Source organism: Mobula hypostoma, chromosome 20 (assembly GCF_963921235.1).
Source record: "Mobula hypostoma chromosome 20, sMobHyp1.1, whole genome shotgun sequence".
In the NCBI taxonomy this organism is placed as follows: Eukaryota; Metazoa; Chordata; class Chondrichthyes; order Myliobatiformes; family Myliobatidae; genus Mobula; species Mobula hypostoma.
In genome coordinates, this window is record NC_086116.1 from 48,668,692 (window position 1) to 48,682,258 (window position 13,567).

The 13,567-nt window shown below is 39.0% G+C and overlaps 1 protein-coding gene across 1 annotated transcript in view; it reads right to left on the minus strand.

Annotated features, from left to right (window-relative positions):
* The window catches only part of fbxl13 (F-box and leucine-rich repeat protein 13), a 175,363-nt gene that overhangs the window by 30,636 nt on the left and 131,160 nt on the right, over positions 1 to 13,567 (minus strand). The window contains 2 exon segments of the mRNA XM_063072833.1: positions 6,492 to 6,618; positions 12,318 to 12,437. Of these exon segments, the coding sequence (XP_062928903.1) occupies positions 6,492 to 6,618; positions 12,318 to 12,437 (247 nt within the window).

Here is a 13,567-nt window from a genome sequence, read left to right on the forward strand (position 1 = left end):
AAGATAAGAGAAAAACTATCATAGATACACTGTAAAAAAGACTTCTGAGCCATTTAAAAACATGAAACTCCTCAACACTGATCACCCTACTTGTACTGGTGATGCTGGAACTAATAGATGTATTGGTATATATAAACAGGGCCCCCGCTCATAGCCCTTTCGTTTCACTCAGATGTGAATATAATGAATACTTGAAGATTTCAGCATGTTAGATTTGTAGTCATATTCCATTCCATGATGAAGGAGGAATCCTGCTATGGGTGGTTCCCTTTAATTCCAGCAAATGGGATTCAGTGTATACATTCAAGAATATGAACTTGAGATTAAGAAAATAGAGGATCAGTATCACAACTGTTGCACTCAGGGAGGGGGATGGTGGCCATCTGGAGTGCTGGCACGAGGTGGGCAACTGTTCTGTATTATGGTATAACTACTAGTTTTATAATAATAGCAGTTATTCTTTTATGATTTTTGTGTGAAATAACTGGACAAAGGAGAGGATAGTAAGGAAAGGAATAGGTATTCGTTAAAGTGGATAGATGAAAAGGGAATTGTGGGTAGTGCTTTGAAACTGTATCATTGCTTTATATACATATATAAGCATACTTCAATTATTATATTTGGTGAAATATAGCGTTGTCACAAAATGACAAATCGGAAGGAATGTGGGAAAGTACTTTACTCGTGGTAACAAAATGGCATTTTTTGTCCAAAACAAATAGAACCTGTACTGTACCAGAGTGCTTTGCTAATAGTGTTCAGCCAATATTATGCCAATGGACCTTGAGTATATGACAAATGACAAAGATGATCACTGGAAGAATACCAAGTACACTGATTAAGCAGGTGAAAAGAATACACTCTGACCTTGAACTGACACGCAGCAGCTAACACTTGGGTATAAAGGAGTGACTATGCTTTCTGTTTTCTCAAAGCTATGATTGGCTCTTATGCAGTTATAGTCTTCCCTTGCAGCAAGTCAAATAAACATGCTTATGACTGATTCACTCTGTTAATTGTTTGTTATAAGACGTAGTGAAAAGGTACTCAACAACATCATCAGAGAAATACAGCTTGCAGGAAGCCATTCTTGTCATTCGGAGTTTAAAGGCAAATAATGAGCTCCCTTGAAATTTTGTACCACTGGAGTATCGCATCAGTGGAGGAAGACATTTGCAAACTGTTGAAACTGGATACGTTATTGGAACAGATGCTTACACTTTACCAATAGCTGTAAAAAAAAACACAATTTCTTTATTCCTTGATCCTCTATGCTCATAATTGCAGAGACTGATAAATTATTTACCAAAGCCAGCAATCAGATATTCTATTCAGCAATGCACAAAGATGCAATGAGGTTTGCACTTTAGTTGGCTTCTCATTATCTGCAGCTAGTTACAAATTATATTCCCTTGTACCATCAAAAAGATTCATCCACTATAATGGCTTTCAATCCAACAGCATGCAAATAACATACAACAGCAAATACATTCACAAACTTCGGGGCCATAATTCCTGGACACCCGCCATGTTTTTGCCCTATAGCAAGCCATATTTCTCACCTTGGAAAAGACAAGGCAACTGATGGTCAGAAACAAGGAATACCATTAACATGTCAACTGATCTCAATGAAGATTGCAAGAAGTATAGTATGTATTGAAAGTCATATTACAGCCAGATTATATGGCATTGAGCATACTTCAGGTTGTTGTATGTACAACATTACATTATAAGAATATGCTCTTCGATCCATGATGTCTATGCATACTATGAAATTCATTTTTGCATTTGCCCTTCTTGCATCAACTACAGTCTTAGGAATGATTGTAAAATATGCTTTGATGTATATACACTGTAGAATGATATAGAATAGAAGACACTTCTGAGGGGGAGAAACAATGAAATGTAATGTTGCTAGCAGGCACCCTTTGTTGTCTGGGATAACCTCATTATTTCAAGGTGCAATTATTGTGCAGAATTCACCCATCTTACTCAGTGACCACCTGCATTTTATTGTAAATATCTAATCAGCCAATCATATGGCAGCAACTCAATGCATAAAAGCATGCAGAGATGGTCAAAAGGGTCAGTTGTTCAAACCAAACATCAGAAAAGGAAGATATGTGATGTAAACAACAGGAATTCTGCAGATGCTGGAAATTCAAGCAACACACATAAAAGTTGCAGGTGAACGCAGCAGGCCAGGCAGCATCTCTAGGAAGAGGTGCAGTCGACGTTTCAGGCCGAGACCTGACGAAGGATCAGAAATCTGATGGCATCAGGAAGAAGCTATTCCTGAAACATTGAGTGTGTGTCTTCAGTCTCCTGTACCTCCTCCTTGACAGTAGCAATGAGAAGAGGGCATGTCCTGAGTGAAGGGGATCCTTAATGATGGAAGCCATTAATCATGTGAAAAGTCCAATTACAAGTCAGTGACTAAAAGAATGACATTGATAATAAACTGGACTGGTCAAAGAACACTGAGGCTGTCTACAAGAAGGGTCAGATCCGTCTCTATTTCCTGAGGAGACTGAGGTCCTTTAACATCTGCCGGACGGTGCTGAGGATTTTCTACGAGTCTGTGGTGGCCAGTGCTATCATGTTTGCTGTTGTGTGCTGGGGCAGCAGGCTGAGGGTGGCAGACACCAACAGAATCAACAAACTCATTCGTAAGGCCAGTGATGTTGTGGGGATGGAACTGGACTCTCTGACGGTGGTGTCTGAAAAGAGGATGCTGTCTAAGTTGCATGCCATCTTGGACAATGTCTCCCATCAACTACATAATGTACTGGTTGGGCACAGGAGTACATTCAGCCAGAGACTCAATCCACCGAGATGCAACACAGAGCGTCATAGGAAGTCATTCCTGCCTGTGGCCATCAAACTTTACAACTCCTCCCTTGGAGTGTCAGACACCCTGAGCCAATAGGCTGGTCCTGGACTTATTTCCTGGCATAATTTACATATTACTATTTAACTATTTATGGTTTTATTACTATTTATTATTTATGGAGCAACTGTAATGAAAATCCAGTTTCCCCCGGGATCAATAAAGTATGACTATGACTATGACTATGACTAAATATGAGTAGAAAAAAGTAAAATTTATGGGGTGCAAAGTAGCAGCTTACCAAGCTAATGATATCAGAATCAGGTTTAATTACCCTGGCATATGTCATGAAATTTGTTAAATTTATGGCAGCAGTACAATTCAATGTATGATAATAGAGAGAAAAGAACTGTGAATTACAGTAAATATATATGTATCTTCTGCACCTCCTTCCTGATAGTGGCAATGAGAAAAGGGCATTTCCTTAATGATGGATGCCACTTTACTGAGGCACCACTCCTAAATACTATGGAGGCTCGTGTCCATGATGGAGCTGACTAATTGTACATCTCTCTGCAGTTTACTCTGATCCTGTACAATAGCACCCCCGCCCCCATACCAGATGGTGATGCATCCAGTTAGAATGCTCTCCAAGGTACATGTAGAAATTTGCAAGTCGTTTTGGTCACATCCAAAATCTCCTCAAACCCCTCATGAAATATAGCCGCTGTCTTGCCTTCTTTATGGCTGAATCGGGTTAGGTCCTCTGAAATATTAATACCCAGGAATTTGCAATACAGTGGCATGCAAAAGTTTGGGCACCCCTGGTCAAAATTTCTGTTACTGTGAATAGCTAAGCGAGTAAAAGATGAACCGATTTCCAAAAGGCATAAAGTTAAAGATGACACATTTCTTTAATATTTTAAGCAAGAAAACTTTTTTATTTCCATCTTTTACAGTTTCAAAATAACAAAAAAGGAAAAGGGCCCGAAGCAAAAGTTTGGACACCCTGCATGGTAGTACTTAGTAACACCCCCTTTGGCAAGTATCACAGCTTGGAAACGCTTTTTGTAGCCAGCTAAGAGTCTTTCAATTCTTGTTTGGGGGATTTTCACCCATTCTTCCTTGCAAAAGGCTTCTAGTTCTGTGAGATTCCTGGGTCGTCTTGCATGCACTGCTCTTTTGAGGTCTATCCATAGATTCCCGATGATGATTAGGTCAGGTGACTGTGAGGGCCATGGCAAAACCTTCAGCTTGCGCCTCTTGAGGTAGTCCATTGTGGACTTTGAGGTGTGTTTAGGTTCATTATCCTGTTGTAGAAGCCATCCTCTTTTCATCTTCAGCTTTTTTACAGACGGTGTGATGTTTGCTTCCAGAGTTTGCTGGTATTTAATTGAATTCATTCTTCCCTCTACCAGTAAATGTTCCCCGTGCCACTGACTGCAACACAAGCCCAAAGCATGATCGATCCACCCCCGTGCTTAACAGTTGGAGAGGTGTTCTTTTCATGAAATTCTGCACCCTTTTTTCTCCAAACATACCTTTGCTTTTTGGATGCATTTTGGAAACAAGTCCTGTGGACTGATGAAGTTAAAATAGAACTTTTTGGCCGCAATGAGCAAAGAATAGATGAAGAATATTTGTAAACAGTCTGAAAGGTTAAAGACATGAACTATCAAAGTAAGAATGTTTTAAGTGATCAGTATACACATGATCATATCCACACAAAATAAAACTAATATGCACGTCTTGCAGATTACTAAGAAAACTTAAGGAAAGTTAACTCTGGGTATTCCTTCCTGCCAATTCCTTCTCCATTTTTTTTGTACTTTTTTTACTATTCTCCTCACATAAACCCAACCACCCATAGCTGAGATGAACTCTTTCGAAGCCGATTCCAGAAGTTACTCTTTACTCTGTAAGAATATAAATCAGCCTTCAACATGTAGAGAGCTACTAAGATATGCTGGGTGCTTTACTGAGGCAGAACTATTTCCAAATATGTTCTACAATAAACTTAGGAACTTAGTTTAAGAGACTTATTAATACTTGTGAGCGTGTCAACCTACTGAGCACCCTAATCTCAAGATGGATAGTGTACATTGCAGAGAATAGGAGTAAATTGTCCTACTCAAGGTAAAATGGGGCAACATGATTGGGTTTCTAAACCCTTTAATTCTTACATTTCTGTATAAGTTTCCTAAATCTTACACAAGAAAATAAATTGTTACTTAGGAACAAAACAACATTTGTGATGTTTGAAGCACCGAAGTTAGCAATCTGTACTTAATAATTTATTGAAAATGTATTCTTTATGTAATTTGTCATTTCATCAAATATAGTTAAACATAATAGACTAAAATATTTAAATATATCTCTTTTTTTGCAATTATTTTTAAAGTATTTTCCAAGTGGTTTGAATGTTTCCTATTAAAATCCAGCTTTATATTTAGATGGAAGATAGATGGAAAGTAATGCATATTTTGCAGACACAAATAATTATAGAAACAGATTTGCCATCCAAGAGAAATATGCCACTACAGAGCAAAATTCAAAACCCTCAGCTGTACCACGGAATAAATGTTTCCAAAAGTAATATCTGTGGAATGCATACATTTAACATTTAACACAGCTTTAGCCTGTTGCTCAATGGAAGTGTTCAGCATAGTCTAAAACATTGAAAAAAGCAAATCTGTCAATAAACAATAAAATCTGTGTATTTCTTTTCTATTCTTTATTTTATTTATCAGTTTAGCTTCAATCAATTTGGACCGGAGCACTCCAAAATGAGGCTTCTCATCTTTAAAAAAGTTGAGGTATAGTGGGTTGAGTGGTTTGCACTAGAAATGATAACTAGAATGCTGTAGGTTGTACTAATGTTAATCACTACTTGCAGCAAGCAAAAATAAACAATATATGTGATCCCAAAAAAAAAATATTTTAAGGAATGAGCTTGATTAAAATGGGCTTGAGTAATCCTTAACCCCAAATCAAACAGCAGAGCTGTGATTAAAGTGGAATACTAGTCCATGCTCATTACGTGTCTTTCCACGGACTTTCTAAATAACAGCAAGACTATCAGGACACTGTTACACTAATGTTCTGAAGGATAATTTTTATGGGAGAATAGGATCTCCAGCTTTGAATCCACAGCTGCCACAGTAGCTCCAAAAGCAACATTCTGTGGCATCAATGGCAAAGCAAAAGCTTCTGCTTTTTTAAAAATTTAAGCAATGATGAAAATTTAGTAAGGAACTCCAGGGTTATTTCCAGCTATGATCTAAAATTTGACATTTCTTACTGTGGGTTTGAGACCCAGGATTGAATCCTTGAGGTTGAGTCTTTGTGGAGGGGTCGGTTTTGAGTTGAGAATCGGGTTTCTGTGGGAAAAAAGCTAACAGGAGCAATCGGCAATGCCAAGAAATGGACAGCATCAGACCTGTGTTTAATTGCTCTAACTGATATGACAGTTTGCACAATAAGAAGTGTGATTAAAAAACGTAAATCATACAGCATAGAAGGTCAGCTCTTTGAAAGAACTATCCAACTAGTCCCACTGTTCTCTTACATGACAGGAATTATGTGTATAGAGAAACCTGCTGTTATGCTGCATGAATATTTCAAAATAAATACTAAGTTTTAGAAAAATGTTACTATTAACCTGTTCTTGTACGTTGGTTCCTGTCAGGTCAATATTGGTCAGCGCAGGCAAGCTTCCTAGCCATTCAATCCCACTGTCAGTTACGTGCAAACAATAACGCATTCTTAGGTGAGTCAAGCTGAGGCATCTGAAAGAAAGAATAAAATTGAAGTAAATGGAAGTATAGATATTATAATGAATCCATCCTTCAATTTTAATTAATATGTAATAGGAGCCTGGGACAGGATTCCAGGAGTAATGGTGGAAGAAGATATGACAGTAGCGTTAAAAAGACTTCCAGATAGGCACATGAATGTGCAGGGAATGGAGAGATATGGATCATGTGGAACTGGAAGAGATTTTGGTTTAATTTGGCACCATGCTTGGAACAGAATTGTGTGCCCAAAGTCCTGATTCTGTGTTGTATTGTTCTAGGTTCCAAATTTTGCTCTTTGATTTTTGGTTAATACTAATTGAACATAATCTAAAACATTAAACTTTCTCTATCTACATTTTTGAATCTAAATAACATAATGCTGACTACATTAGGTAGATTTGAAAGAAATAATTAGGTTTCATTTCTAAATTATTAGAGTTAACATTTTTCATATATAGGTATACTGTATTTTGTAACTTAAGTTGTATTAATAAATTAAGAAAAATACTGGTGATGTTAAATAAATCAAAAGAAACTTGCACAACTTTAACTAGTATTGCATTCTATTTGGTCAGGAAATGTTTGATGGAAAGAGTTCAGAGTTTACCATTTCAAGTCATTGATCTTTTACCAGAATTTTAAAGAGATTTTTCTTTCCATAGGGTTTTATTGTTTTTATTTCTGCTTTACAGCATCTAATTTATTTTGCTTTCATTTCAATGTCACCTATTTTCAGGAGAAATAGACACTGTCAAAATTTGGCTCCATTGCAATGTTGCTTGGGTTGTATTAGTATGAACTTGCTGTGTGATGTAAACCCTTCTATTTGATGTATAACTCTTGCCTGTCCATCACACTGGAAATGGCAGTTATGTATACAATGCCATCATTGCCAAAACAAAGAAGCTGCAGAAGATCGCGAACACAGCCCAGCACATCACACAAACCAACCTTCCATTCCTGGACTCACTTTGCTCCGAACTGTCAGAGCAGTGCTGCCAGGATAATCAGGGACATGACCCACCCAGCCAACACACTTTTCGTCCCTCTTCCCTCCAGGAGAAGGCTCAGGAGCTTGAAGACTTGTACGGCCAGATTTGGGAACAGTTTCTTTCCAACTGTGATAAGACTGCTGAACAGATTCTGACCCGGATCTGGGCCGTACCGTCCAAATATCCAGACCTGCCTCTCGGTTTTTTTGCACTACCTTACTTTCCACTTTCTGTTTTCTATTTATGATTTATAATTTAAATTTTTAATATTTACTGTCGATTTGTACTCCAGGGAGCGGGAAGCACAGAATCAAATATCGCTGTGATGATTGTACGTTCAAGTATCAATTGTTTGGCGACAATAAAGTATTTGCAGAGAAGGCTGACTTGAGGCACTGTTGCTAAAGCAGGTCTCACAATGCTGCCAATTTGCTAGTATTTAATAGCAAGAATGAGAATCCACCCATACCATTAAAGGGTTCATCAATTAATTGCAAGTTTGTTGGCAATTGATTTACAGAGTTATTTGAAGTTAAATGTAAGGTTAATCTTTTCCCAAATTATATACTTCAATGCTGATATACATCCTAAGATGCGCTGGGACAGCTCATCAGTACTCTAACCTGGAGTTATCGGCTGCGTTGGGTCTTTCAACATCGGACACCCTCTCCCAGGCAACCCAGCAAGGTTGATCAGGCCCTGTGTGTGTCCTAGTAGCAATGGTCCATTGTTTACACCTTTTGATCCATAGCCATCTGGAGGCTCACTCAGCAGCCTCTGTGATGGTCCTAGTGGCTCTTTTTGTTGCTGCCCCCATATGCCAAGGGGAGACTTGGTTCTGCACAGTGAGAAGCCAGCAAAACTTCTACACCCCACCTCTATAGGCTTGCATTGTGCCCTCCACCCCTGGCTCTGGCACTGCTCTACCAGATCCTGGCATTTGGCTTTCTTATGTTCAAAGGCCTCCTCAAACCAGACTTTCAAGGCACTGTCAGTTCTACCATGACCACCTACTTCGAGGTTTCTGACAGAATGACCATGTCAGGCCTCACTGATGATAATGCGATGAAATCAGGAAACTTTAATTGCTTGCTAAGACTGACTTTCAACAGCCAGTCACACAGTGGCAAATAAGCCTGCCAGTAATCTGGGCGGAGGCTGTGGTTGGTTTCCAGCTTTGACAAAGGCTATGGGCTTCCTGGGTTAGCAGAGGTGCATACTGTTGTTAATGGCTGATGAGATACTTTCTGACACTCCTTTCAGCATCTTGTCATGGTACCACTGATAGCATCCTTCTCTCAAGGCTTTTAGGCAGCTGCTGAAGATGTGTCAATGGTCCCTCTGCCAGGGCAGAGAGGACATGATGCTGCCTCACTTTTCTAGTCACCTACATAACTTTTTAACAAAATTAATTAAGTCCATGGTCATTTCAAAATTCAGCACAAAAATATTGGTACCAGAGATGTGTGCTCTTATCTCTTAAACTGCTGGGCAGCATAGTAGCGTAGTGGTTAGCAGAACATTTTACAATACAGTCAATGTGGGTTCAACTTCTGCCACTGCCTGTAAGGAGTTTGTACATTCTCCGTGTGACCACGTGGGTTCCCTCTGGCTGCTCCGGTTTCCTCCCACGGTCCAAAGACGTACTAGCTAATTGGTCCTTGTAAATTGTCCCTGTGATTAGGCTAGGATTAAGTCAGGGGATTGCTGGGCGGCGTGGTCCAAAGGGTTGGAAGGGCCAAATCTGCGCTGTATTTCAATAAAAATAAAAATAAAATAAAATGAGAAGGGGGAATGGACAACAGAGCAGTAAAGTTGTTGAAGAATACTTCTGAAGAAACTTTGGGAATCTGAAAATATGCTACTTACTCTGCACTCTAAGAGTTACAGTGGCCATCATTTTTCAGCCCCTGATGTGCAGGAAGTAAATGTAACATTTCACAGCTTTCATAGACATTCTGCTGCAGAAGAGCGAAGTATATCTATTTCCCATTTGTCATAGAACAGACAGCATAAGCAATTGCAGGCTTCCCAATAGTGCACAGTGCCAATGTGTGCACTCCACAATGCAGCTGGGATGTTACATTTCAATGATAAATATTTATAAAGACTTTCATTCCCTGAACTTACAACTTTTTTTGACTGCACAGAACGTCACGATGGTAATCACAATTGGCAGTCATACATTTTTATGTTGTACTATTTATCTTTAAGCCATTATTCCAACCTGAAGAGTAGTTACCAGAAGAAATGTAATATCTTCTCACTCTCTGACTCCTGACTCCAGTGCAAAACTTAGATCAACAATTGAACCTATCTGTAAGCAGCTGGTTCTTACAATGTCATCATACAGACAGTATACACACAACAGTACTACTATCAGCTCAGTTGTGAATGCACTTTGCAGTGTACAGCAGAGGAAGCCCTGAAATAGTGGTTGTCTGTTTTCTGGTGCAAATCCAGGAGTCACATGAGACCATGAGACACAAGAGGAGAATTAGACCATTTGGTCCATTGAGTCTACTCTGCCACTTCATTATTTTCCTCTCAACCCCCATTCTCCTGCCTTCTCCCTGTAACCTTTTATGTCCTGACTAATCAAAAACCTATCAACCTCCACCTTAAATTGGTCCAATGATCTTGCCTCCACAGCCGCCTATGGTAATGAATTCCACAGATTCACCACCCTCTGGCTAAAGAAATTTCTCCTTGTCTCCATTCTAAATAAACGTCTCTCTATTCTGAGTCTGCACCCTCTAGTCCTAGACTCCCCCACCAGAAGAAACATCCTCTCTACATCCACTCTATCGAAGCCTTTCAACATTAAATAGATTTCAATAAGATTCCCCCTCATTTATCTAAATTCCAGTGAGTAAAGGCCCAGAATCATCAATCACTCCTCATATGACAAGCTTTCATTCTCATGAATCTCCTCTGAACATGCTCCAATGCTAGCACATCCTTTCTTAAATAAGGGGCTCAAAACGACTCACTATACTCCACGTAAGGCCTCACCAGTGCCTTTTAAAACCTCAGGATTACATCCTTGCTGTTATATTCTAGTCCTCTTGAAATTAATGCTAACATTGTGTTTGCCTTCCTTACCAACTCAACCTGCAAATTAACCTTTAGGGAATCCTGCACATGGAATCCCAAGTCCCTTTGCACCTCAGAATTTTGAATTTTCCTTGTTTATAAATTAGTCTATGCTTTTATTCCTTCTACCAAAGTGCATGACCACATATTTCCCAACACTTTACTCCATCGGCCACTTCTTTGCCAATTCTCCTAATCTGTCTAAGTCCCTCTGCAGCCTCCCTGCTTCCTCAACACTACCTGGCCCTCCTCCTATCTTTGTATCATCCGCAAACTTAGCCACAAAATCATCAACTCTGTCATCCAAATCATTGACATTCAAGGTAAAAGAAGTGGTCTCAGCACTGACCGCTGCAGAACACCACTCATCACCGGCAGCCAATCAGCCACTCTGCAACCTGACAGTCAGCTAGTATCTTTCCTGTACTTCCATGGGCTTTTGTTAAGCAGCCTCATGTGCAACTCCACGTACACAACATCCACCGATTCTGCTTAGTATACTCTGCTTGTTATTTCTTCAAAGAATTCCAAAAGGTTTGTCAGGCAAGAATTTCCCTGAAGGAATCCATGCAGACTATGTGCCTCCAAGAACCCTGAAACTACATCCTTAACAATCGACTCCAACATCTTCCCAACCACTGAGATCAGACCAACTGGCCTCTAATTTCTTTTCTTCTGCTTCCTTCCCTTCTTGAGTGAAGTGAAATTAGCATTTGAGCTCAGAAAATGGCTGCAGATCTCCTTTGGAGATGGAGATGGAGGAGAAAGAAAAGGAAGAGGAAGAAATGGGACTAAAGTTGGGTCCTCCCTTTTGAGTTGATTATCCATAATCTACTGATCAGATTTTGACTTCACTGATTATAATGTCAATTCCTCAACAAACTACAACTCTCACCTTACTGCAGAACAGACTCAATAAGCCAAGTGTCCTGAATCTGCTCCTATGTCTTATGTCTTATGGTCATTACCCATTGCAGACCATTTCAAGGTCTGTTTGACAACAATGAAAGAATAAAAACCAAACAAGTCAACTTTACAAACTAGATTTATACACCCATCCATGTTAAATACCACATAAACAACAATGAAGTACCATACAGTCCTTTTGTGTCTATTTTGTTCATGCTTTTCTCAGGCGGTGCCTCGAATTCTTTTTACCCAATGAATGATAAAATGCTGTAGTTCTGTGAGTATCTGAAAGTCCCTTTCAACTTTCATATCCAGAATCACAGTGCGAATAATCAAGTCAGACTTGTATGCCAGACGTCTTTACTCCCACTGCATTACTCAAATACAGGCGAAAATTAAATTATAAAACTCTGTTTTTTTTCAATGTTATCCAGTTGAAGATTGATCTTACCTGAAGTGAAGTGTTTTGTACACACTGTGTACTTCCATAAGAGAATCATCTCTCACAGGATAGCACCATTCTCCCTGTGGAGCATTATTGGGGAAACTTAATTGTCTTGGGAGGGATCATCACTTGGAACTCCTGGGACAGTTATATTGTAATCATGCACATTAAATTATCACTGATTGTTAATATTCTATAAAAGTAAATGGAACTTTATTTATAAGGTAATAAAGTATTGTGTTGCATACCTCTGTGCGATTTTCAGTATTGATAAATCAGTAATTAAGACGCAGTTGCTGATGTTCAGTTCTCTAAGTTTTTGAGCTGAAAACCCTCCCAAAAAGCTTCGTATACCTGCATCAGTGATACTACCAAATAAAGCATATCCATGTTATTCGTATGCAGACATAAACATACTTCACACATCACTATAGACATACAGCAATCTTTAAAAATAAAGAAAACAGTGTAGCTGTAGAAACTTGTTACCTTACCCTTGCATTTACCAAGAACACCTTTTGTGTCTACTAGAATTCCAAGGCCATACTTTTAAATTCTGAGTATTTTTCCCTTATTATCTTTTGTATTTTTAGCCATGTTGCTTTATTCATTCTAAGTTCGTCATAGCATGAAACAGTGCACCAATCTGATAATCAACTGAACTCTATTACACAAATTGTGCATCAAGCTTAGGACATCATTGCTCTGTCATTCATCAGTCCCTTAATAGTTATCTATAGTGGACCATGCACCAAGCCTTGGGAAGATGAGTGAGTGGTTTGATAGGAGGATAGCTAAGTCCAAATATGAACTGGGGACAGCCCACAAGTGTCACCATGGTTTTGGAACCAACATAGCATGCCCACAAATTACTAACCCTTATGAATTTGTACACCTTTGGAACATGTGAAGAAACCAGATCACCCGGAGTAAACCCATGCAGTCATGGGGAGAATGTACGAACTCCTTACAGGCAGCAGCGGGAATTGAACCCCAATCATGGTGCTATAAAGTGTTAAACTCGCTGCTATGCCACTGTGCCACTCAGTCATGTACAGGTCCTGATTTTGTTCCCAACATTTTTCCTAAATTTGGCAGGCAACTAAAATTGTAACAGTTGACATGTGGCAAAGTCAAACAAATGCACTGAGATTCCCGAAGGGTTACCTCAACAAAGGTAGGTGAAAAGTTATAAGAGGATACAAGCAACATCTTTCATGTAAGGAGAAACAATGGTAATTTTCACACTCTAACTTATTTATTTTCTTAGTGACAATATTGGAAATTTTATAATTGGAATACTGGAATCTAAAGATTTAGGGAAAAAATGTTTGAAGAACTTCCATTCCAGTTTGTTAACTTCAATCTTGAAAACCTCAGCTAGTATATAGTCTGATACAGTATATTCAATGTACTTGATCATGTTTTCTACTTCTTTGTAGGCAAGGTTATAGATAACCTTCATTCAGAGTGTTGAGAGATGGTTTCAACACTGACA